This window comes from Kwoniella dendrophila, chromosome 2 (genome assembly GCF_036810415.1).
Source record: "Kwoniella dendrophila CBS 6074 chromosome 2, complete sequence".
Taxonomy (NCBI): Eukaryota; Fungi; Basidiomycota; class Tremellomycetes; order Tremellales; family Cryptococcaceae; genus Kwoniella; species Kwoniella dendrophila.
This window is the reverse complement of record NC_089477.1, coordinates 1,734,562-1,758,546: the sequence shown is the minus strand read 5'-3', so window position 1 is coordinate 1,758,546 and position 23,985 is coordinate 1,734,562. Positions and strand designations below refer to the sequence as shown.

Genomic DNA, 23,985 nt, shown 5'->3' with positions numbered 1-23,985 from the left:
TGTGAAAGATACCAAATAATCTGCTTGTGACATATAATCTCAACTCGTAAAGCTGAGTAGCAAAAATGATATAATGATTGTTATTGTGTTAATGAACTGATCGAGGCTGGAGATTGTAGACTGAAGATGTTCCACCTAATACTCAATGTGATGTGATGACTTGCATCGAGCAAATAACGCGTGATGATGCTGTCTGATTGTCTCGGAAAGATGTTGTGGGTGTGCTATATGTGATGTAAGATAACGCTTTGACCTTGATGTTTTTTAGGAGATGAACGAATGTGGTGGTCTAAGCATCAAGTTAATGACGATGTTTATGTGTCTATAATGATCTGTGCGAAATTACTAGGATGTACCCGTTTGTTAGGCTCATAAGTTGTGCACATCATGGTACATATATTTTAGTGCTATTTTGTAATCCTATGGTTTGTTTACATTTATCTGTTTGCTTTTATTGTTTCAGCACTTTTTAGCACCTTTTGAGTCCAACTTTAATTCGATTAGAGCACCTGTTTTCCCTGAATAAATGCGTAATGTTCCAACAAATCAATGAAAACAAAACATGAGGAACAGAAATGATGAAAACAAGTCGCGACATGGCTTAAATGGGAAATATAGATAAAGTAAATCAGTCTTTATTGACTCTTGAACACCACAACTGCCACAAAGCGGAAAAACGTACAAGGGGAAAAAATATATAGGTAAGTTATATACGTGGCACCTTTTTTATCTGTGAAATATGCGAAGATTTGGTACCCCTTACGCTCGTAGTAAGGTACTCCAAGTTACAGTAACAGATGGTTTTGGTGTTTGCATATGGACATCCATAACGCTAACGTCCCAGACGATAGGTTGTCGTATCACATGTGCTAGAGTAGTACATACTTTGAAGAAAAATCAAACATGAAACAAGGTCATCATTATATATGATGAGTACCTGTACCTGGCCACAGAGAATAACGCTTTCGGGATCAAAACATGATGCAAGTATCGTATCGAACATAAACTTGTGTACCTTTTATCATGCTACAAGGGGTAAAGCTTCCCGAAGGCCCGATACGTACGTATACCTACATATTGTATCATAGCCTACTAAGCGAGTATAAGTGTAAAGCCATATATACCTTTAGTACCTTTCAAGTAGGACCTTGTGTTCCGTATGGGGAGGCACATGTAACATAAAAGACCTCATGCAGATCGATGCGTACTCTTTCTGACAGATCAACTGGGAAGGGTTCATCGAGCTTACAAAGGAATTTGCCAGCCATTCTTCTGAAGTTGAGAATGACCGGCAAGATAAAGGATAAACAATGCAAAGTAAAGTTTCACGTATGAAATCGCAAACGTCTTGTTATGGTGGTGGTGGTGCTGGTGGTGGTGCTGGTGCTGGATAATATAGTTGGAATCATGTCTTAAATCTTTTAGCGAGATGCACATATGTACAATAGTGATAAAGTTGGAAAAGCATGTCGTTAAAACCTTGACGGAGTAACTTGTTAACTTTAAATCAATGAGTATCGGTAGCTAACAAAGATAGGGAGATGTCGAGGATGGCAAGTCCAGATCGGAACGGAACGCTAAGGTACGAGGTACAGACAACAGGCAGATGATAAAAGTCCGAGACACGTCGGAAGTCACCGCTTGAAGTATATAATACCTTTTTTGGTGAAAAATACCTGCTATTTTGGGTAAGTCCAGCGATAACCAGAAGAAACGAGAGGTAGTGCTGAAGGTATAGAATACGAGAATAAGAGGGCACTGAAGCTATGAAGAGCAGAACAGAGTGAGAGGGCAAGAAATTTTTACAATGTCGAAAATGCCAAAAGATGGCAAAAATCCGTCTGTGAAAAAAAGAAAGGGGGCGAAACGACACCCAAGAAAAAGGATCGTCAGGCACAGACAGAACGTAACCAGCTACAAACGGATAGATGCAGCGGCAAAATTCCAATAAAAAGGTTACAATAAAATAGAAAAAAAAACGAAAAAACAGTCGAATATTTCCTAATGTATCTAATGCATGTACAGCACTTTTCGTTCTTTTGCGTCCGAAAACCGAAACACCTTACGACAAACTGCTCTGCCGGATGATTCTATGGGATACGGGGGTTATATACAACCACAGACATGTTTGTTAAGTGTGTATCCCATTGAAACTGTGGGAGCTATTTATAAAACAGAATAAACAACAGAGGTTTATTGATTGATTCGGATTAATTTCTGAATGAAAGTGATAAAGACAAGATTGTTATCAGTAACAAGACTAAAAAGTCTCGCAACAAATCTTCCAGAAACGTGAAATTGAATGAGAGGTTATTGTATTGATGGTGGCCGTGATCTTTGTATACGAAACACAAACGGTAAGAGCCCTATGCTTTGCGTATCATTTAGATGAGCTTGCTTAGGCGCTGTTAACCGTAAAACCGTATTAACGTAAAGAGAACAGCGACAGAAATGCTCGGCATGACATGATTTATGTAATCTTTGCATTCGGCCAAGAGATTTTACTAAGATGTTTATAACTCTTTTGTATCTTGTTAATAACAAGATTCTCTATTCAGTACAATTTCAAAAGACAAGGAGAAAAAAGGGATCGACGTGACGTATTTCTATTAACCTTTTTCTTCCGACAGGCATAAGAAGGAACAAGAGAATAAAGAGGAGGTGAAACATTGATTCCCGTTGTATTCCGTTACATGTCCAAAATGTAAAATCGTTGGAATAGCAATTCCTCGTTAAGGTAAAGTACTTTGAGGGAAAATCATGTTCAGCGTTTTACTCCGTTATTCCATTATTCCGCTTTCCTTCTTTTTCCCTTTTATGTACCTTTTCTAGCGTTGTTCCTGAAAACAGCAAAAGTACGTACAATACGTAAGATCTACATTCAGATACCACACACACACAGTGAAGAAAAAAAAAAAAACGAAAATTGTTTTACCCGATAGACCTTTTTCTTACTTTTTTCTAAACCTGATCAGACCTTTTTAGTTATTCCGTTCCTGAGATAACGAAAATTGGAACTGAACTCTGCAACTCAGTGTAACTCAGTAACTCAGCATCTAAGGAAAAACGGATGGATACGGAGGATATCTGAATAGAAAATATGATTATGGTTGTTAATACGATGACATCGTTTTTCTGCAACTTTTCGAGAGTAAAACGAGAAAAAAAGGGGGCTAGGGTGTGTTTTATCAATTCAATTGAATTCAGAATTCCATAAGAGCATATCTATATCTATATATATAAAAATATATATATCTTCCCCCACTTGATACCTTTATCCGTTACTCACTTGAAAAACACTCAATCGATCATTCAATTAAACCAAGTATCCAAATATCTGGATAGCATCGATCATCATCAACACTTTATAGGAATCATCTGCAATCTACACTTCAACCCCTATACAACGTAAATTGCAATTCACAAATACTCAACATGCCTTCAGTACCTTTAACAATACCATCTAGACCTTCGATAATATCATTAGGACCAATGTTCTCGTCATCTTTTGAAGAAAGAAGAGTATCACAACCTACAATAATACCTTCATCACCTTCTACACCATTAATAATACATTCATCTTCTGGTACCGGTATAAGTGCATCACCATCTTCAATTAGTTCATCATCAATGATGATGAGAAGATCATCAAGCGCACCTCAACCTAGACGTGGATCATCATTACCTTCTATACCATCATCTTCAACCACGACATACACTCATTCAACTTCACAGACCGATCTGACTGCTCTCACCGGTACTACGACGACGACGACAAATGCGAATGACTCATCTGGTGGTGGTAGTGAAGGTGGATTTAGAATGGATATTCTACAATTTATATCATCAACAGTAGATCCATCTTGGGCTGAAGTTGAAGCTTCACCTTTATCAATGGTACCATCAATATTACCAAGTTCAATGACACCTGATATGGATATTGATATGGTAACTTTTTTAAGAGAAGCTCCAGGTGTAATTAGATCTCCATTATCACAGATTTCATCAACTTCAACAACAATGGATGAACCGTTGAATTTTGATGATGATCAACAAATTGACTTTGATCCAATTTTTATTTTCGGCGTAAATGATAATCATAATAATCATCAAAAAGAAAAAAGTAATTTAGTTACACCAGAATTAAAACAAGTTTCATTAAGAGCATTCTTAGAAGAAGATTCATCTAGATTCATCAATAATAATAATAATAGCATGTATCAAAGTGATAATTCACCTAATCCATCTTTAAGTATAGGTGAAATATATGGCCAAATGCCAAAACAATTCGTACCTGATTTCATTGATTCAACAAATTGTTCATCATCAGATCTCAATCATACTACTAGTCATAGTCGTGATAAAACTCATGTAACAATGAAAGAATTTTTCGAAGAGTGTCCATCACAAACGCAAATACAAAGGACGAAATCAAGATCATCTACTTCAAGTAGTCTTTTAAACAACCCTCAACATCATAAAAGAATATCATCATATCATTCATTCTTGCATAAATCATCATTATCAACAAAGAAAGATGATTCATCAAATCCAGGTTTAGGCTTGAATGTCTCACAACAAACTAAAGAACAACAGCAACAGTCCTCGAATTCCAATCACAGTCAGGGTGTAGGAAAAGTTATGAGGTTAGCTAAAGAAGCTTTCAAAATTGGTAATCGATCTTAGTTTTGTCTTATTCTCTAGAATACATATTTATATTCTGTTCCATAGCATATCCTAGTATTTCATATATTGTATATACCAAGCATTATATTTCCATTGTAACGAATTTTTAACGATTTTATACGACTCTTGATGCAGATGAATATTATTTTTTTTCTCACATGAATCTTGCACAACTTTTGAATTGTTCAATCGCACGATTGCAATATACATTGTTGAAATCGAATTCTTCACCATTTAAATATCTAATTTCATCCCGAAATGTATTTTCGGATATTTTATATTTTGTTTTATTCTTCCATTTTTGCCGCTGACATCATCTTTGATCTGCGGAGTTCTATACAGTAACATGTGTTACAATTAAATTCTCCTTTACGTTTCTAAGCCCCTCCGATAGACTTGATGGCACCTTCTAATTTCTTTGAGATTAATGCGTATCGATTTTGACAAGACTGAATCGAATCAGAAAAGATGGATCATCAATTGATTCCATTTCAATAAGGTGGTCGAGTGTATGCGGGAGAAAATAATCGCAATGTGGTTCAATCGGAGAAAGATTGAAAGGCGAGTAAGGTAATTGAAATTAACGTCAGCTTTTCTGGTCGTTCCTCTTTCATCACACCTTAAAATATGATAAGAATGGTCTGTGTTTGGGTATTTATCAATTGATTGAAGATCACTTACCTTTGAATCTCTTCCATTTCCAATTTTACTAGCTACACCATTCCAATCAGGTTTAGACGATTTAGGATGTAATTCTTTGAATAATATCCAATCTTCTTCAGCTGACCATGTTCTTCCTACTGCTTTCGGTCCATTTGATTTTCTTGGTGTAGTTGAAGTGCTTCTTTTACCTGATGATCCACCAGTCTTTCTCTTGGTTGGTGTAGTAATATTAGTTCTAGATTTCTTCTTCGGTTTGTCTTCTTTTTCTTCATCACTATCAGATTGATAATCGTCCTCATCTTCCAATTCTCTTAAATTCGGTTCCTTGTCTTTCTTGTTGACGGTTTCGGGCTTATAATCAGATACTTCTTCTTCTTCTGAGGATGAAGAGGAAGGTGGTATGTCGGAGTGAAAATCTGATGAAGCTGAAATATTATCTTGTACTGTAAAATGCGAATCTTCCACTTTGACAAATTGCTGTACATTCTTATCAGTATTGTTTCTGTTCTTGTTGGCTTGAGTGGCTGACTTGGAATACGGTTTGATCGTTTTTGATTCGATCAATGAGGATGGCTTCAAGGATTCTGATCTAGGCATCTTGGTTATCCGTGTAGGTGATATCGAAGCAAGTAGACAAGCAATGAGCCAGTAGAGTATATATGGCTGAAGGTAAACGATATATGTTAATTTTATATACTTTGTAGATAGATTAGTTAAAACGATTGAGGGTTATTGCCAGCGAAGAATGCATCACGGTGGTCCTTTCCCATGTCTAAAAATTGATTGCAGCTCAAACATCTGATTGTAAATTGAAAAAGCAAAGGACCTCCTTTCCTGGGAATTTCGTGGGGATTGATGGTTACCGATTTTGCAATCGTAGTGTGAACAAAGCAATGCAGTTGATGAAATAACGCAATGAAACGTCAACGATGGGCTGGACATGTGCATAGTGTGATGATTGTTCAGGTAACATATGCTAATCAAAGCGAGGTCATAATTCCTTCGGGCTTCTTTGGTATTCATCTCTACCAATTATTTCCCCAACAAGTTCCTTCTACGTGAAATCTCGATCAAACTTATTTCTTCCGTTTCTTGTTAGCTGTTGATGAATTGTCTTCCACGGGCGTTGCTAGTGGACCACAATATGCAATCAGCTTGGCATCGCATGATGAACAGATATATCTCGTGCCGCCCGAATGAAGATCACTAACCCAGATGCTTTGATGATTCAGGATTTGGGAGTTTTTGATTGACTTGATCTTAAAGACAACCTTCTGGGATGTTCGGTAATCGCCGAAGGGTGCTGTTGGGCTCGCGGTCTATTTTTGTCGGTATCAGCTGGAAAGTCGTCTTTATCCTGGCTTCGATCCGCTTGAGATTGTTGATGAGCTGAATCCGTCTTGTTGCCAATAAACAAGTTGAGTTTGACACCCCCTTTTCGAGCAGTCGCGTTTGGTGTCGCTTTCTGGATTGGTTTGGACCCTCTTTTGGCCGTGAATCCTTGCTGTTCAATTTTCTTTTTCTTCAATGAATGTTCTTCTATCCATATGTCTAATTTTCTCCGTCTTTCTTCAATCTCTGCCTTTTCCGGGACATCTTCTTCCCAATCCTCATCGTGTACTAATCTATCTCTGATAATCTCGTCGAATTTCCTCTTGATTTCGTGTCTTCTCTTCTACAGGCAGTGAGAAGTCATCAATATCATACTCACATCCTTGACACTGGATCGACCAATAGACTTACTTCTTCAAGCGCAATTTCCCTCTTGAATGTCTGTACAAGAGGATCTAGCTCATATTTGGGTTGCCAAGCAGGTTTGACGGACGCTGATGACGAAATAGGATGATTCTCGAAATTACTCAACAGCTGATTTCGTTAGATATGTTAGCAACTATTGGAACGTCAGGCTGATACATACCTTGCTGAGCCAATATATCAATTCATCAGTATACAGTTGTTTTTCAGGTTCTGTTTTATGCATTTCTCCGTTGGGTTGCGAAGCTTGATTTAAAATTACTTCTCCTTCTCCAGTATCAAGGATTACCTAGAATGGAATCTCGTCAGCGCGATAGATGGAGAAGACCGTTCCTGCAGGAGAACTGATATATTTACAGTGAAATGACTGTCAAAGTCGATTGTGATCCAGCCAAAATTCCAAGCATGAGTGATGGCGTCGATTGATGCCAATGCACGATTGTTTGCGTCTTCAGCTGCCTATGGATATCATCTGAGTCAGAATTGGCAGACTAACTCAGAGGTGAGAATCATGAAAATAGGTTTAGTGATTTACGGGATCATATAGAATCTTCACAAAGTTTACCCTTTCAACATCGGTTTTATGACGAGAAGTTGGTAGTTGTTGCTGAGCCACCATTCTACTGGCTTCTTCAATAGCAGCTTTATAGATCGCTGTCGTCTCTTCATCATACTCTTCGTTGGTATCTCTTGAAATCTCCATGAGCTGGTCCTCTTGAGTGTTCATATTTTGAAGCGACTGGTCATGGCTTTCATCGGAAGGATTAGGCTGTATATCATTATTTGATTCGCCATTTGTGGAATCACATAAACTCCAACACTGAACTATCCATATGATCTGCTTATCATTGTTCTGTTCAACAGAAGAGGTGAGAAAGCTGGATGTTGAGGGGATATGGTGAATAAGGCTTTGAAGTGGTTTATAAATCTCGATATCGGCAGGTGAGGATTGACGTTTATCTTTTTCCAGTCGCTTTTGACTACTCGGTGGTATAGGTGATTGTGAAGAGCCGGGTCGAGGTGAACAGACAGCCCTAGATGGTAGATTTTCCACCGAGGTCAACATGATTCGGCTCTCCCGGCCAGTGGATGAGTTCAGATGATTTACAAGAAATGGAGAACAAACGTTCGTGGGGGAATGTATAAGTAACGGTATGTAAAAGGAGGGAAGGCTGTGATGATTGTATTGGTGAAGTAGAAGCTAGATATATTTGACAGGTGAGTGTTATAGTATCCATAATTTGACTAAAGGAATTGTATGGTGGTCTAGGCGTAAATTTGGATATGATGTATGAATTGATCTGCCATCAAAAGTGCAGAGTCATCAATCATCTGTAAATTACTATTAGCTTATCGTTGACGTCAGCTCGAGTCAGTATATAGATTTGATTGATGCGATGTTTTACATATTCAGCTGTTTACAAAAAATGATGCATCCATCTGAGTGACAAAATGCAAATGTCCCATTCTAAGTCCAAGATCGTATTAGTGTTGCAACAAGCAGCATTGATCATGCCATTGGTTAAGCCATTGCTCATGCCAGTGATAATCTGAGTGAGTGAATGACCGATAAACCAAATAACCGTCGGGTCATGCCAGATACGAATTAATTTCTCCAACTGCAAATAGAACAAGTAATCAGCTTCGTCTTATCATCGATAGTTTACGAAAATCATATACTCACATCTTGACACTCTTATCTCTCCCTCCACTAACGACTTTATCAGCTACGAAATCCACACAATATACTTCATCTGTATGACCAGGCAAATCAATTCTGATCTTGTACGTTTTCAAGTTCCATAGCTGATCGTTAATATATCATCAGCTTTTACGATTACGATTAAGACTGAACTGGTAGCTGCTAACTCACCTTCAAAGTTGTATCTTTACTTGCACTAACTAACATTCTCGAATCTGCTGACCATGCTACTCTGTATACGGCCGCTACATGACCTCTTAAACTAGCAATGAATCTATGATACGATCAGTCAATCAATATCACACCTACTTTGCGCGACAGATTATCCGTAAGAAAAAAAGAAAAGGTTTTCACTTACTTTCCAGTTTTACCTTCCCAAATTTTCACTGCATTATCAAAACCAGCTGAAGCAACCATTCTACCATCAGGTGAAAAAGCAACATGATTAACTTGTTTTTGATGTCCTGTTAATCTAGCTATTGGTTTTTTAGGTGTCGCTGTAGTTGAGAATGACGAAGATGCTTGATCAGGCCATAAAAATAATGTATGATCATCCGAACCTGTTATTAACGTTTCTGGATGTGTTGTTATGACATTCTTATATCGTTCAAGTGCCATTGTTTTTGCTATATAAGCAGATAAAACATATGGTCAGCAATTCGATTTAATACTTACATTCGTTCATGATGGTTAAATGCAACTCAGACAATTTCACTCACCTTCTTCATCATCTTTTGGTACTTTGCCTGTATGGTCAAAAGGTCCCGTCCTTAATACGAAATCTGTACTTAAAGCCATTGTATTTACCCAATGAGCATGTTCGTTCAAGGTTCTAATCAATTTTCCCTATTCATCATATGCAAATTCTATCAGCTTAATTTCATAGATAAAACAGACTGCAAACTGAATAATAGACATAGATATCACTTACATCCACACCACTCCAGACTTTAACAGTTCTATCACTACTACCAGTGTATATAACATTTTCACCACCCCATCTAACAACATTCACACTTGCTGCATGACCTGTTAACACAAATTCTAATGTTCTAGTTGATGTATTCCATATTCTAACTGTACCATCTTTAGACGCTGTGGCTAATCTAGGTGAAGGTGAATTTGATTTAACTAAATGTAAAGGTTCAAATGCTAATGATGTAATCCATTTTGTATGTCCTAATAATGGCTGTCCATGTGCTTGTCCTGTTTGAGGCGACCATAATCGTACCTAGATCAGATGAAATCAAGATGATAACCAGTAAGTGCTTAGTAATAGAGGAAAGAGTCTATTGAAAAAGCTTACCTGTCCATCATGTCCTCCTGTAGCTAAGATTTTCTCCCTTGAATCCCATTCTACACATAACACCCAACCTTTATGACCTGATAATGTCCACTATATAAGGAGTTTCGTCAGTTTCGAACATTCGTTATTGATGATATCGACCGACTGGCTCACTTTTGGAGTTTCAGTCTCCATATCCCATATTCTAGCAGTAGCGTCTCCTGAACCAGTAGCGGCGTATTTACCCGTTGGTGAATGGGCGCAACATAATATAGGCGACGAGTGACCTAATCATGTGAATTGGATAATCAGCTTCCGACAAAAAAGGTTGACTAATACAAGGTGACCACAGATAACGTACCGGTCAAAGTAGCACTACATCTTCCAACACTTCTAACTCTAAATACAGCTTGAGGTTCACACCATAATTCGAACACGTCTTCAGGTGAGAATGTACGTCCTTTAGCTTTCAAAGCATCTGCATCAATAGAATTATTGATTTGTACTCTAGCTGATTGAGGTGTCGTTGAAGTAGATGTTTTAGGTTGTAAGTGGAAAGCGTACGGTAAAGGATCTTCAGTCTATAAGGAGAAGTTAAACATTCGATAAGTAAGCTTTGGTTGATTTCTTAACTTCTTATTGTTATATGGAGATCCGACTGTCAAAAAGCTTACCTCCCCCCTTAGCTTATTAACAAGCATTTGTAAAGCATCTCTACCTGTATCAGCAGGTAAATTGATTGCTGGACCCAAATTCGAACCATCTTCTGAAGACTTAAACTGTACAACGATTGAAGGAATTGGTATTTCAGGTTCAGGTGCAGTTGGCTTTTCTAATGATTTTGCATAATTTGACTTTTGCCTTTTAGGTGGTGGTAATAATGTAGCCATGATGATTGTATTCTATATTGAGTTTAATTGAAGACTAGTATGCTAGGAAAGAGAATAATGTCAATAATGAAATCGATATCAATGAAATCATCTATTAAATCATTGACCACTTCTTGTTGAAATTGTATTCGAGCTTTTCAACTTTTTCATCTTTCCAACGGTAATTTATCAATATTTTATTGATGTCAGGCACGGTTACACAAGAAGGTGGAATTGTTTTCTAAATGGGATAAAATGGAAATAAATAGATTAATTAAATAATAAGAATAATCCCCCTGAAACAAATAAAGTGATTCTGTTGACCATCTTTTCACTATTCCCTCCTCCCTACTCTCCACGATTTATTGTTTTGATTTTATCATCTATTCTCCCTGCGGCCTGTCCTATATTGTCAATCACAGACCCCCATCATCCTTTGAATACCTCCACCATCCAAGTCCACTTTGTGACACCCCATCAAAATGGATAACGAAAGTAAACATGTACATATATCTTCGCCCAAGGGACCTGAAGATGCTGTAAGTTCACAATGTGCATATGCGTAATGCGTTGTGAATATGCGGTATCGAGCTAATCAAATAACTATCAAGTCGAATATAGCGGATGAATATCCTTCTCCTGAAAGAACACCTGCGACGTTGAGTGAAAATGTTTCTGAACAACAAATCATCACAGAGGAATCGGTACAGGAGCAGGAACAGGAACAGGAGCAGGAGCAGGTGCAAGATCAAAGCCAACCTCCACAACATGATCATCATGCACATCAGCAAGAAGAGACTGATATGCAAACTGAATTAGCTAATCAAGTAGCTGCTCAAGCTATAGAGGCTGCTGTTGCTGCTGAAGTTAGAGCTAATGCATCGACATCAAATTCAGTAACGCAGAATGTCGAGGAGGGAAACACGAACAACAACCAGGACACAGATATCGATATGAGTGCTGAGCATACACAGCAGGACCATATGCAATCAACTCATCATCATCCTCATCAACAGCATAATCCACGTCAACCTACTTTTCCAAGATCACGCTCTTCATTGTCATACCTCCCTAGTGCCACTTCATCTAATGCTCAAAATGCCCATTCTTCTTCTCAACACCACATACGGCCTTCTAATTCAAGTAAACCAGTTGTGAAAATGGATCCGAATCAGCAGATCGTCGTTTTACGAGAAGCATATGCTAAGAATCCTAATCCAAGTAAGAAAGAACTGGAAAGTTTAGCTGAAAAGACGGGTAGACCTTGGAACAAAATCAGAGAATATTTCAGACAACGTAGAAATAAGTTGAGAGGCTTAGAAGATCTGGAAAGTATGCAAGAGCCTGGAAGAGCAAGTGGATGGTAAGTTCTATTTGTATATCATTTCGATCCCTCACGTTATCTTTGCGTGCTGCTGATTTGTGTTGCTTATGTCATACAGGCTACAAGTAGCGTATCGTCAAGCGCCAGCAACATCATCTATAACACAATTATCATTATACAATTCATATAAACACAGATTTGATCCATATTCCATAACGACACCCTTATTAGGTGGACAAGAATTGATTCAATTAGCATGTGCCACTTTTCCAGGATGTGAAATGGCAAAAGACGAACAAGAATATGTATTAAAAGGATTAAAAGAGAAGGAAAAGGAAAAGGAGAATGATAATGAGAGTGGTAATAATACCGCTAATTCACAAAGTGAACAAGGAGATTGGGAAAAAGGTATGGAAGGTTTAGTCGAACCGTTAAGAGCTGGAAGCTGGTACGTCTGTTCAGCTAAATTGTTAATAGCTTAGAGGGTAGAAATCTATCAGCTAACTGATACATGACATTTTGTGCAGGTTGTTGAGCTCATTTCAACATCAGAATGATCCAAATGCTCCCTCAACCTTGACTCAAACCGACTTGTATACCTCATACGCAGCTAGATTCTCTTCTTTACTCACTAATGCTGGTCAAGCTGAATCTAACGATAACGCAGACCAAGAACAAGATCAGCAGAATGCTGTAGAACGACCTACTCAGGAAGAACAAGATCATGAAGCAGATATGAGAGCTTTTGAGGATGCAGGACTGAATTCTGCAAACGACGGAAATGATCAGAATGAAGATCAAGGCCAAAATCAGGAAGAGCAGCAAAACAATATAGATGTAAATGAACAACATCAATCATTAGCTTCTTCCCTAGCATTATTACCTGATCCACCCGCTAGTAATAGTATACATACAGATCAAATACCAACACCTTTATCTTCAACTCCTACTCCTTCTCCTGCACCACAACCAGCAGGAACAGGTCCTGCTCAAGCAGGTCAAACACAACAACAGCGGAAAAAAGAAAATAGATTATTAAATCCATTTGAATTAATAAATTTAACAAGAATGACATTTCCAAAATGTGAACCTATAATAGATTCTTCAGGTAAATTCGTTATAAAAGGTTTAGAAAGAAGATTAGGACATGAACCTGGATCAAAAGAAAGAGAAAGGGAAATGTTTAATTTTGCTTTATATAATGAATCAAAACCTGGTGAAGCTTTTGTTGGTTTAATGAAAAGAAAACTAGGTTTACTATTACCTGATCCATCATCATCATTATCGAATCCTTCAAATCCAACTAATAATACAACTAAAGAAGAAGAAGAAGAAGAAGAAGTTGATGGAAATGAAAGAGAATCCAAAAAACTTAAAGTGAATAATTATAATACCAATGATGATAAATTAGTTAATAAAGGATCAGAAAAAGAATTAGATGATGAGGATAAAGAATTAATTCAAGGTTTGAAAAGATTTAGAGGTAGTAAATTAGGTGAAGAAGTAAGGGATGTTTGTATTAGTCAATAAAAAGGTCCTTTTCTCTTCTACCTACATCAATATTACTATGGACAGGTATTTACTTGAAATTTACAAATAGCTCGCCGGGAAGGATTGGTCAACAATGTTTATATACCCGCCTTTCACCTACTATATATCACATTCGATTTTGCCTTTACCTTTTATTTTCTTTGATAAATACTTTGATATTCATGCATTTCCCTTTAGCTATCTCTTGCTTGATGAAGCGAGTTCATATTTACATTAATCACGCCACAGCAAACAGTTGTTACATTGTGTAAACATGCTCTTCGGTCTAAATAAACCACAACTACTACTGTATTATAACATGCTATATTATACGACACATATAATATATAATATATATACGTATATATACATACAATGGTCAATGTATGATCTATTGCGTTGACCATACCCGAGTAGCAACTATGACTATCTTGATATAATTACTTCCATAAACCTCGGTCATTAGTCGAGAAGGAGCGGACGGTCTAACACAGTCTATTAAGAAACACTAAATCCTTGTATGCTTGAACTATCAACGAGGTCCATATCCACTGCTTTTCACATGATTATACTGACCACCTAAACCACCACCACCTCTTGTAGTTGATGATGATGATGTAGTTGTAGTTGTACCCGTACCCCTTTTTGTACTTGTTGCCGAAGTTGGTCTTGCTGGCGCTACTGATGGACGAGGAATACCAGTTCCTGTAAAAATATACAAACACAACGAGCGACAATGATTAGTAAGTATTGAGAAATTCCATGATTGATCAGAGACAGCAGACTTACCTCTTCCTCTTACGCCTGTTGAACCTGTACCTCTAGATATTCCAGTCGGTATACCTCTACCTGAAGATGGAACTCTAACACCAGACATGAAAGCACTACTACCACCACCACCACCACCACCACCACCTCTACCTCTTGTTCCACGTGAAGCAGATTCAGCTTTTTGCCTTTCAGCTAATTTTCTTTCTCTTTCTTCTTCCGCTATTCTAGATAATTCAGCTTGACGTCGAGCTTCTTCTTCTGCTCTTTGTATGGCTTCATATTTAGCTTGCTCAATTGCTTGTATAGCTTCTGCGTCCTAATGTTGAGGTAAAGGTAAAAAAACATGGTCAGCTCGAGTTCATATGATAATGTCTGATATTTCCCCAGTGATTTCAGTATCACACAGGTCGATATCTAAAAGAACAAAAAACATATATATATATTTAAGAAATAGGGACTTACATCTGTACTACCTGTCCATTTCGGATTTAACAATAATTGTTGCGTATATTCAGCTTGACCCATTATGGCTGTATATACATCTAACAGGGCAGATGTCTGTTGTACTCTTTCTGCTAATCTCTATTAGGTATAGAAATCAATCGCAAAAGTCAGCTGATCTACACTTTCGACTGTTGTATGTTCCACCAGAACGACCTTTTTACCCCTAAGATTTCGAACGATACATCAGGAGATAATGGAAAATCATGACTAACCTGATTATGTCCTCTAACACCTTCCAAAGCTCGAATGACAGAATCAAAAACTTCATTCATTTTCCTTAACTCGTACAAGCTTGATCTTAATTTATCTTCTTTATTATCTAATATCGATTGTCTAATTTCCTTACCTATTTCTTGATCATCATTAACACCTTCTTCTGATTGTGATTTAGAATTTGATCGAGCATGTATAGTTTGATCTTCACCTTCCCTCTCATCTTCTACATAATTTCGCTCTTCTTCGTCATCATCTTCATGTAATTCAGCTGAAGGTGGTCTAGGTGCAGCGAATAATGAAAATCTAGGTTTTGCTTTATTGATATTCTGTTGATTAAATTTATTTTTAACAGGTGTTGCGTAGTCCTCCTCATCATCATCATCATCATCATCATCATCCGAAGTATGATCTATATGTACTTTTCTCCCTCCCACTTGATCATTCTGATTATTGTAATTGGACGAAGAATTAGTCGATGAAGTTGATGCGAATAAACTTTGGCCAAATGGTTGTCTACCTGATTGAATCTGTGAATTCCGTTGAGCTTCTCTTGTATAAAGATGTGGGTTTGATGATGATAAAGAAGGTGGTGATGTTCCATGTATATCTGATTCCATACTTAAATCAGCTAACATTGAAGGGTCATCTAATAACGATACATCATTTAGATCGGATCGCTTATCGAACTGTGGAAGTAAAGGTGAATCCATGTTGATAATTTGTTAATGTTAATAATAATATTCAATATGATAAGTTGAAGTACTTTCTTGAATATCGCGGTGTTTTAAGTCTCCGTATGTATGATTATCCCTAGATTTGGTTCTTCGTTGTTATCGACTGAAGTATATGGGTGAATTCTTTCTGTCTGGACTGGTACTCCGTGATCAACTACAGAAGCCAGATTGAAAGTTTCAAGTGGAGGATGGGATAATGTTTTCGCATTTCTACCTTTTTATACTTGCTTAGCTTGGTTGGTTGCAAAGAGCGGTACATACCGACAACAACAAATCAACGCGTCGACGCGTCTTTCTAATGTTAAAACAAGTGTATTATGTATTATCAAGCTGATGCTTTTATCTGAATCAGCGATTGTTCACAGACATGGTCAGACTATGTACATATATATAATCAATGCATGTGTAAGTAATGCAATTTTTGTTTTGAGATATCAAACGATTTCGGAAAGCGTGATGTCCTTATCATAATCATACTCCTCTGAACTTGTAATAAGCTTAGTCTCTCAAATCTAAATCTATTTATTTCTTTTGTTTTTGACTGGTTGTGTTTTTCGGTAATTCAACGGTATAAGGTAAGAATTCTCTACCTTGCATATATGATTGTAGTACTTTAGGTATTCTCAAACCCTACATTAGTCACAAACTTCTTGTCAGCTTTACCTATACTTTGACAGCAAGTAGAAGCGCTTCATCTGAACAAGTAAACCAAAACATACCTCTGGAGTTTGATAGTTCTCAACGATACAACATAAAGCTCTTTCAGTAGCACATAAAGTACCATTTAACATATGTACGAACCCAACTTTACTGTCTTTAGTCTTGAAACCTAATTTGACATTAAGGGATCTTGATTCTATATTTTGTCAATTTTGCTAATGTCAACAGACTAATTCTTTGGTTCGATCAAGCCTCCAAAAAGGAATATGCACAAGTAAAGACGAAAACTCACGATAATCTGTACAATTTGAACAACTGACTAATTCCTTGTATTCACCTTGGAATGGGAACCAAGCTTCTAAATCATATTTGATAGCTGCAGCGTTATTTAAAGCACCAGAAACGATGTTGACTACTCTATAAGGAATTTCAAGGGATTCGTAGAATTCTCGAGAGTTTTCAATCATATTATCAAGTTCAGCAGGTGAATTTTCAGGTTCACAGAGGATGAACTGAAAATTGATATCTTTAGGTCAGCATGAGTTTACAGTATTTGTGTCAAAATTATAGACTGAACATAGCATATCTTGAGGTAAACCATAATAACAATCTTTACTCACTTGTTCAACTTTTTCAAATTGATGAACTCTGAAAATACCCCAAGTATCTTTACCATGAGAACCAGCTTCTTTTCTAAAACAAGTCGAGTAACCTGCGTATCTGATAAAGTAAATCAGATCAATTAACTAAGATCGATTTTGTTTCGGCTTGAAATAGAGGGATGACTCACTTTATGGGTAAATTTTTAGGATCAATATTTTCATCCATATGCATAGCTGAAATAGGTTGTTCTGAAGTTGCTATCAAATATCTATCATCATTTGAATCACTTCCTGAAACTTTATATAAAGCTTCATCAAATTCTGATAATTGTGCTGTTGCAGCCATAATATCTTTTTTAATCATAAATGGAGGTTGAATTTTTTTATAAGATTTTTTTCTTAAAAAATCTAAACCATATGAAATTAAAGCTTGATTTAAATCAACACCATCATTCGTTAAATAAAATCCTCTATGTCCAAATACTTTTACACCTCTATCTGTATCATATGCTTCTAATCTATATAAAACTTCATGATGTGATAATACATCTTTTGATTTATCTTCAAATGATAGTCCAGTTCCTGAATTTCCTTTATGATTTGGTTCTGGATGCCACACTCTTAAAATTGCATTGTCATCCTATAGCCGTTTGAACGAAATTGTATATCATCAGTATACAGTTCGTTTGATCATTAGAATGACGAGGGATAACATATTTCCACCTAGAATTTCGTAAAGCCAGTAACAAACTCACCTCAGTTAATGAAACAGTATTTCGTTCATCAACAATGTTACCAATTAATCCAGCTTTTTTATCTCTCAAAGTAACTAATTCATTTGTTTTTGTTGTTATTTCAGCAATTCTTTTATCTAATTCTGCCTTTTTAGCTAATAGTTCTGTTGCATCTCCTTTAGCTTTTTTGATTTGTCCAATTTCTTTTTGTAATGCGTTTAATTCACGTTGAGCACTTTCTTTTTCGAATTGAGCTATTGACAAGGAAGATATGAAAGCATTAGTATCTTATACTGAAATTGCTTCAAATTTCCTAATCTGTCTATTTGACCATATACATGTTGTTCTTATATAAGACATAGAACAACGTGTGTATGATGATGAGATGATAGTAGTCGAAATACTATAACACAGTATATCAAACTCACCTTTCTTGTGTTCAGCGAAAATTTCAATAACTTCATCTACTAATTCAACTGAAGCTCCTCTTTTCTTTTGAGATTCTCTAACGATATCAGGGTTACCTCCTTTATCAGCTTGAACTGTAATTCCGTATCCAAAGTATGATAGCTATTAGCTTGTGTAACCTCTACTTCCGGACGGATCAACTTACGATGTATGAGATCAATCATTTCGAGCTAATGTATCTATATTTTCTATATTACCTATAAGCGGGAGAGTGAAATAGAAACGGAGATAATACAAAGGAATGTACACCTATATATACTTGTAATGCTTGACTCGAAGGAAACGTTAATTATCTGAGCAGAACCACACACATACACAAAGAGGACAAAGTTGGATAGATGTTAATTAATTGATTATCCGGTATAAACACTTTGACTTGCTATTGCCACGTCATGACAGAGATAGATAAGGGTTATCACTTTTCCCCATTATCAAGCTATTACTATAATATATATATGATTATATCATTAAAGATGGAACCCCAACATGTGGTGAACATGTGGTAGGTTATGTCCGAAGTTCAAGTCGAATCAATTCAAGGATGATAAATGATAAAAGGTAAATGATGCATGCAGATGATAATGTGCTTGACGCTTGATGAACGATGAACCGTTAGGTAATCTCAAAATTAGTCTAAAGCCCATAACAAATTTCAAGTTTCTTGTAGCATATAGCGATACCCCCATAGAAGGGCTGGCTCAATTAATAGCAAAATACTCACACTCAAGCAGTGAAACAAACATATTACACGATCTTCGACCAAGTAAAAGAGGTCTTATCTTATCCTCTAGATTTTCAGACCCTACGAAAGGTCGAACCAAAAGTTACCGGAAATATTTAGGTCAATCTATCAAGTTAAAACAAACACTATCTGAATCGATCGACTAGTCTGTCAATAGTCTTCGCGAGCTATAAGCAAAAATGACTGGATTGGCTTCAGATCCAGATCAATGGATAGCGCATGTAAGTGAATCTGATTCTATCGTCAATCTGTTGGATTGGGAATCTAGCAAAATACTAATGATACTATACTTTCTTTCTTATCAATATCACTGCTTTGTCACCCCTTCCTCCTTGATGAACTGATTCATCCTTATGTCAAATCGATTTCTTTCTTAAATATCGATCAAATAATCAAAAACAGATTCGACAATGTAAACATTTACCAGAAAGACAAATGAAATTACTCTGTGCTCGTGTTAGAGATATATTATTGGAAGAAAGTAATGTACATTTAGTTCAATCACCTGTAACGATATGTGGTGATATACATGGACAATTTTGGGATGTTTTAGAAATTTTTAGACAAGGTGGTGAAGCTCCTGAAACGAGTTATATATTTATGGTGAGTCAGCAAAGAGATTAGGTGTATATATACTATTCTGGTTATTTCATTATCGAAATCATTCATAAACTCGGTAGAGCTGGTTTAGAATAATATCGGATGTTCAGGATATTACTGCAAAGCTCGGACTGATATCAATTTAAGAATGGAATTGCTAATTAATGTTTCTCCTTCTTCTATAGGGTGATTTTGTCGATAGAGGATATTATTCATTGGAAACGCTGTCTTTATTGCTAGCATATAAAGCAAGGTAAGCAATTTTTGATTTTTATTCAGTTGATCTTATCATCATACGTTGTATCGTGACATATTTGGGTAAGAAAGATCGTTGACTAAATCTTCCCTCATTCCCATAGGTATCCAGATAAAATAACGTTACTTAGAGGTAACCATGAATCTCGTCAAATCACACAGGTGTATGGTTTTTATGGTAAGTCAAAGCGATTGATTGGCTACGTCTTGCAATTTTCGCCAAATGGAGAGAGCTGATTTGTCGTGACCCGATACGTTCAGACGAGTGTATGCAGAAATATGGTAACCCATCAGTATGGAAAGCATGCTGCACACTGTTTGATCATCTAAACCTGGCAGCTGTAAGTAAAAATTTCATAAAGCGCCCCATGCTTCTCTGTTCACGACCATAACCGGGAACAAGCTAATTTTGACCATTCTTACAGATCATTGATTCTTCTATACTGTGTGTACATGGCGGTTTATCACCTGATATCAAAACATTAGATCAGGTGAGGATAATACCTAGAGCTCAAGAAGTGCCTCATGAAGGAGCTTTCTGCGGTAAGTAGTACAACTTCTTTCTTGCATTTTCGGGTCTACTATCAAGACATACATTGTGTCATCAAGCCTGTCGCATCGTCAAACTGATAATATCTGTCTAACTTGGTGATCGTTTTCTTCTCATATAGATTTGATGTGGTCGGATCCTGATGAAGTAGAATCGTGGTCAGTCAGTCCTCGTGGAGCAGGATGGTTATTTGGTGGAAAAGTCACTGCAGAGGTGAGTTAGCAGAGATCATTTCAACCCTAAACGACATTTTCCATCAAATACATATATTATTTGGTAGATCTGTATAAGAAGAAATATTGAATACTAACTCAATCCCAAACTTCCTTTTTGCTATTTTTTTTTTTCAGTTCAATCACGTCAATTCATTAAATTTGATAGCAAGAGCACATCAACTAGTTCAAGAAGGATATAAACATATGTTTGATAATAGTTTAGTTACAGTTTGGTCAGCACCAAATTATTGTTATCGTTGTGGAAATTCGGCATCTATAATGCAAGTTGATGAAAATGGTAAAACAAATTTTAAAGTTTATGGTGCTGCAAGAGAAAACGATACAGATTTAAAAAATCCAGCATTAAGAAGAATGGTAAGTTATTCCTTTCCTCCCTTGTCAATTTTACTCCGTATTTATGATGATTCCACTCATTAGACTGACTGAATTTAATCCGTTTTCGTCTATTTTAGGGAACACCATCTTATTTCGTATAAAAACTTTCTTCAATATTTGATTCATCTAACAACCCAATCTGTACGAACCTTATCTTATATCAATCATGTTGTATCGCTTTAGTCAATTCATCTTTTTCCATTATAGAGAAACACACGCAATAATCACATCATAGTATATATGATATCATCTTTATATACCATGCATTCAAGATGACTAACTTGATAATTTGATTTGGACTCCAGATATGTTGGAACACCATACATACGGTCTTCCTACCAACGCTTCATAAACGTAGCTTAACCAATTGTGATATACTGGACAAGACAGAGAAAGGGAAGACAATACATGTATACATATGCAAAAGTAATTGATAATTAATCATTTGACAAGCAAATTACCCAAGTTACCGAATTATAATCGCGTTAACTTGTAGAAATTACATTAAATCCTCTGCAGTAGCTCTCTTCCTTTTCTTTCTCCTTTCATCAACACTATCTTCTTTATGTTCAACAGGAGCAATAAAAGCTTCTTCTCTCTGAGCTTGACGAGCTTTAGTAGTTTCATATTGTTTTTCTGCTTTTTTTCTTTTTTCAATCGCTTCTTTTTCACGTGGTTTTAAGAAATATTCTCCTGAAGCTAATTGTAAATCTAATTTTGATGGTTGTTGTGCAGGTGGGAAAGGTGTATATACTTTTTTCTTTTTTGAAGCAGTTGCAGCTGATGGGAAAGGTGTTCTCTTTTGTACAGGTGCAGATAATTGTTCATCAGTTGTTGTTGTCGTCGTTGTATTTATAGGTATAGAATTTGGATTTGAATCAATAAATTCAGATTGTCGTTCCAATGCTGCATTCTTCTTGGCTGTTTTCTCTGATGTAGATAAATGTTTCTTTTGGAATTCTATGAAAAATTTCAAATAGATTTTGAATTAGCTTAGAATTCTTTGCATATAATTGACAATCACGCTTTGTAAAATCCTAAGAATGATTTGTAACACTTGAAGATTGAACCCAAAGAAAAAAAAAACGACTTACTAGGTAAAAATCTATCCCAAGATTCATTAGCTAATTTAGGATCTTTTGCCAATTCTCTTCTAATCATTAATTCTTTTATTCTATAAATTGGATGTATATTATTCATACAATCAATTATAATTCTTCTAACTTCTTTTAATCCTTTATATGATCCCATTGCTGATACTGTATTACCTTGTACTAAAACGTAACATTCCGTCAAGAGTTCGATAGCCTGTTGAATAATGAAATGAAGTATCAGTATTTGAATTATTCTCCTTCTCACAACGAGAACAAACACTTCTTGCATTTGCAATGACTAACCTTTAATGTACTTCCATTTGGTCCTACTAATCTCTGTCTTCTTTTAACGAATCGTTCTTTGTTTCTAACTAATCCACCAATTTTAATTATATCACACGCTATACCATCTTGTAAGATTTTGATTGCCTATATGGATAGCTTAGTCAGTATGATATATTTTGTAGCTGAGTAGGGCATCCCGGATGAGATGATGGGAAAAGACTGAGATAGGAGATAAACGGTGGATATCATGATGGAAGATAAGCGGGGTAATGAAATGCAAGATTTCAATTGGCGATTAAGCGAGCGAAGAGATCGAATAAAAAGAAAAAAAGATGATAAACCTACCTGAGGAGCATTAACACCTCTAGCTAATAATTTTAACATATCTCTACCTTTTAAAATAATGTATGGATCCCAAGTTTTTCTTGTTGTTTTCACAGTCATTTGACCTTGAACTAAATCTAATTCACACGATAAACCAAATTTATCAAATTCTGATGTTATAGAAGACCAAATTGATCTTAAATATTGTTCTCTATATTTTGGAAATAATAATGCAAAACTTGATTCTTCTAAAAAAGGTTTATGATCATTTGATGAAATTTCAAATTTTGGTATTTCCCAATGATCTATATCATCTGTATCCCATGCTATATAAACGGTACAATAACAAGATCACATATCAGTATATTTATTGCAAGTATATCCATTGTATAGCTTTCAATTACATAGCTCAAGTGAGATAGCCAAATAACTCACGTTTATCTTTCCTATGTCTCTTGTTTTTATCAACTTGTTGTGTTTCACTTTCACCAGCACCATTATTAGTAGCTTCGGTAGCTTTAGATTTGTTTTTCTTGGATTTCTTACTTATTCCAGAAGAGGAAGCTTCGGCACTCATCTTTTAAGAGATTGTGTTCACTGCGTGAGAATAAATGAACTTAGCTTTGTTGTTTAAAACAAGTATCAAGTGATTAACATGCATCAACGCAAATCACAAGTTTTTCCATCAAAGTGGACATCCTCCATCTCAAGTATCAACCAATATTTTTGAAAATATCCAAGAAAGATCTTTCAGGATTACCTTATTTATGTAGCCCTGTAAGATATCAATTTTTGCCTTTTGCCACACCTGTATTGCTCGCCATTCTGCATTCTCTCAAGATTAAGATTACCCTGTAATAATACTACTATGTACTGAATAATTGAATACGCGTAAAAAGGAGACGCGAACGCGCTTTTATAATACTTTGATGAACATGGACATTGAGTATCAAGAAACACGCAACACGTCCATACAATCCCGTATAACTTATAACTTTTCTTACCTATTAATCCTTTTATT

General features: G+C 36.2%; 9 protein-coding genes across 9 annotated transcripts; 3 read left to right on the top strand and 6 right to left on the bottom strand.

Annotated features, from left to right (window-relative positions):
- Window positions 1–3,435: 3,435 nt before the first annotated feature.
- On the top strand, window positions 3,436–4,686 carry L201_002062 (uncharacterized protein; the record flags this gene model as incomplete). Its single annotated transcript, XM_066217842.1, has 1 exon — window positions 3,436–4,686. One exon carries the CDS (start codon window positions 3,436–3,438, stop codon window positions 4,684–4,686), a length of 1,251 nt encoding a protein of 416 aa, XP_066073939.1.
- Window positions 4,687–5,063: 377 nt separating this feature from the next.
- L201_002061 (uncharacterized protein) lies at window positions 5,064–5,946 on the bottom strand (the record flags this gene model as incomplete). Its single annotated transcript, XM_066217841.1, has 2 exons — window positions 5,064–5,135; window positions 5,368–5,946. 2 exons carry the CDS (start codon window positions 5,944–5,946, stop codon window positions 5,064–5,066), a joined length of 651 nt encoding a protein of 216 aa, XP_066073938.1.
- A 631-nt stretch (window positions 5,947–6,577) lies between these two features.
- Window positions 6,578–8,170, bottom strand: L201_002060 (uncharacterized protein; the record flags this gene model as incomplete). The annotated part of the gene is made up of 5 exons (XM_066217840.1): window positions 6,578–7,024; window positions 7,093–7,215; window positions 7,268–7,393; window positions 7,462–7,563; window positions 7,670–8,170. The coding sequence occupies 5 exons, from the start codon at window positions 8,168–8,170 to the stop codon at window positions 6,578–6,580; spliced, it is 1,299 nt and encodes a 432-aa protein (XP_066073937.1).
- Window positions 8,171–8,784: 614 nt separating this feature from the next.
- Window positions 8,785–10,981, bottom strand: L201_002059 (uncharacterized protein; the record flags this gene model as incomplete). Its single annotated transcript, XM_066217839.1, has 9 exons — window positions 8,785–8,910; window positions 8,978–9,080; window positions 9,165–9,432; window positions 9,526–9,652; window positions 9,738–10,037; window positions 10,113–10,202; window positions 10,266–10,378; window positions 10,453–10,672; window positions 10,766–10,981. 9 exons carry the CDS (start codon window positions 10,979–10,981, stop codon window positions 8,785–8,787), a joined length of 1,563 nt encoding a protein of 520 aa, XP_066073936.1.
- A 461-nt stretch (window positions 10,982–11,442) lies between these two features.
- L201_002058 (uncharacterized protein) lies at window positions 11,443–13,814 on the top strand (the record flags this gene model as incomplete). The annotated part of the gene is made up of 4 exons (XM_066217838.1): window positions 11,443–11,499; window positions 11,572–12,323; window positions 12,403–12,732; window positions 12,812–13,814. The coding sequence occupies 4 exons, from the start codon at window positions 11,443–11,445 to the stop codon at window positions 13,812–13,814; spliced, it is 2,142 nt and encodes a 713-aa protein (XP_066073935.1).
- A 532-nt stretch (window positions 13,815–14,346) lies between these two features.
- Window positions 14,347–16,015, bottom strand: L201_002057 (uncharacterized protein; the record flags this gene model as incomplete). Its single annotated transcript, XM_066217837.1, has 4 exons — window positions 14,347–14,519; window positions 14,604–14,901; window positions 15,048–15,167; window positions 15,302–16,015. The coding sequence occupies 4 exons, from the start codon at window positions 16,013–16,015 to the stop codon at window positions 14,347–14,349; spliced, it is 1,305 nt and encodes a 434-aa protein (XP_066073934.1).
- Window positions 16,016–16,561: 546 nt separating this feature from the next.
- Window positions 16,562–18,667, bottom strand: L201_002056 (serine-tRNA ligase; the record flags this gene model as incomplete). Its single annotated transcript, XM_066217836.1, has 8 exons — window positions 16,562–16,669; window positions 16,759–16,895; window positions 16,992–17,211; window positions 17,320–17,419; window positions 17,490–17,941; window positions 18,057–18,289; window positions 18,464–18,577; window positions 18,649–18,667. The coding sequence occupies 8 exons, from the start codon at window positions 18,665–18,667 to the stop codon at window positions 16,562–16,564; spliced, it is 1,383 nt and encodes a 460-aa protein (XP_066073933.1).
- A 757-nt stretch (window positions 18,668–19,424) lies between these two features.
- Window positions 19,425–21,362, top strand: L201_002055 (serine/threonine-protein phosphatase ppe1; the record flags this gene model as incomplete). The annotated part of the gene is made up of 9 exons (XM_066217835.1): window positions 19,425–19,466; window positions 19,648–19,848; window positions 20,031–20,098; window positions 20,205–20,278; window positions 20,362–20,441; window positions 20,526–20,643; window positions 20,772–20,863; window positions 21,001–21,240; window positions 21,339–21,362. The coding sequence occupies 9 exons, from the start codon at window positions 19,425–19,427 to the stop codon at window positions 21,360–21,362; spliced, it is 939 nt and encodes a 312-aa protein (XP_066073932.1).
- Window positions 21,363–21,760: 398 nt separating this feature from the next.
- On the bottom strand, window positions 21,761–23,541 carry L201_002054 (uncharacterized protein; the record flags this gene model as incomplete). The annotated part of the gene is made up of 5 exons (XM_066217834.1): window positions 21,761–22,221; window positions 22,356–22,569; window positions 22,659–22,784; window positions 22,986–23,290; window positions 23,400–23,541. 5 exons carry the CDS (start codon window positions 23,539–23,541, stop codon window positions 21,761–21,763), a joined length of 1,248 nt encoding a protein of 415 aa, XP_066073931.1.
- Between the last annotated feature and the right edge of the window lie 444 nt (window positions 23,542–23,985).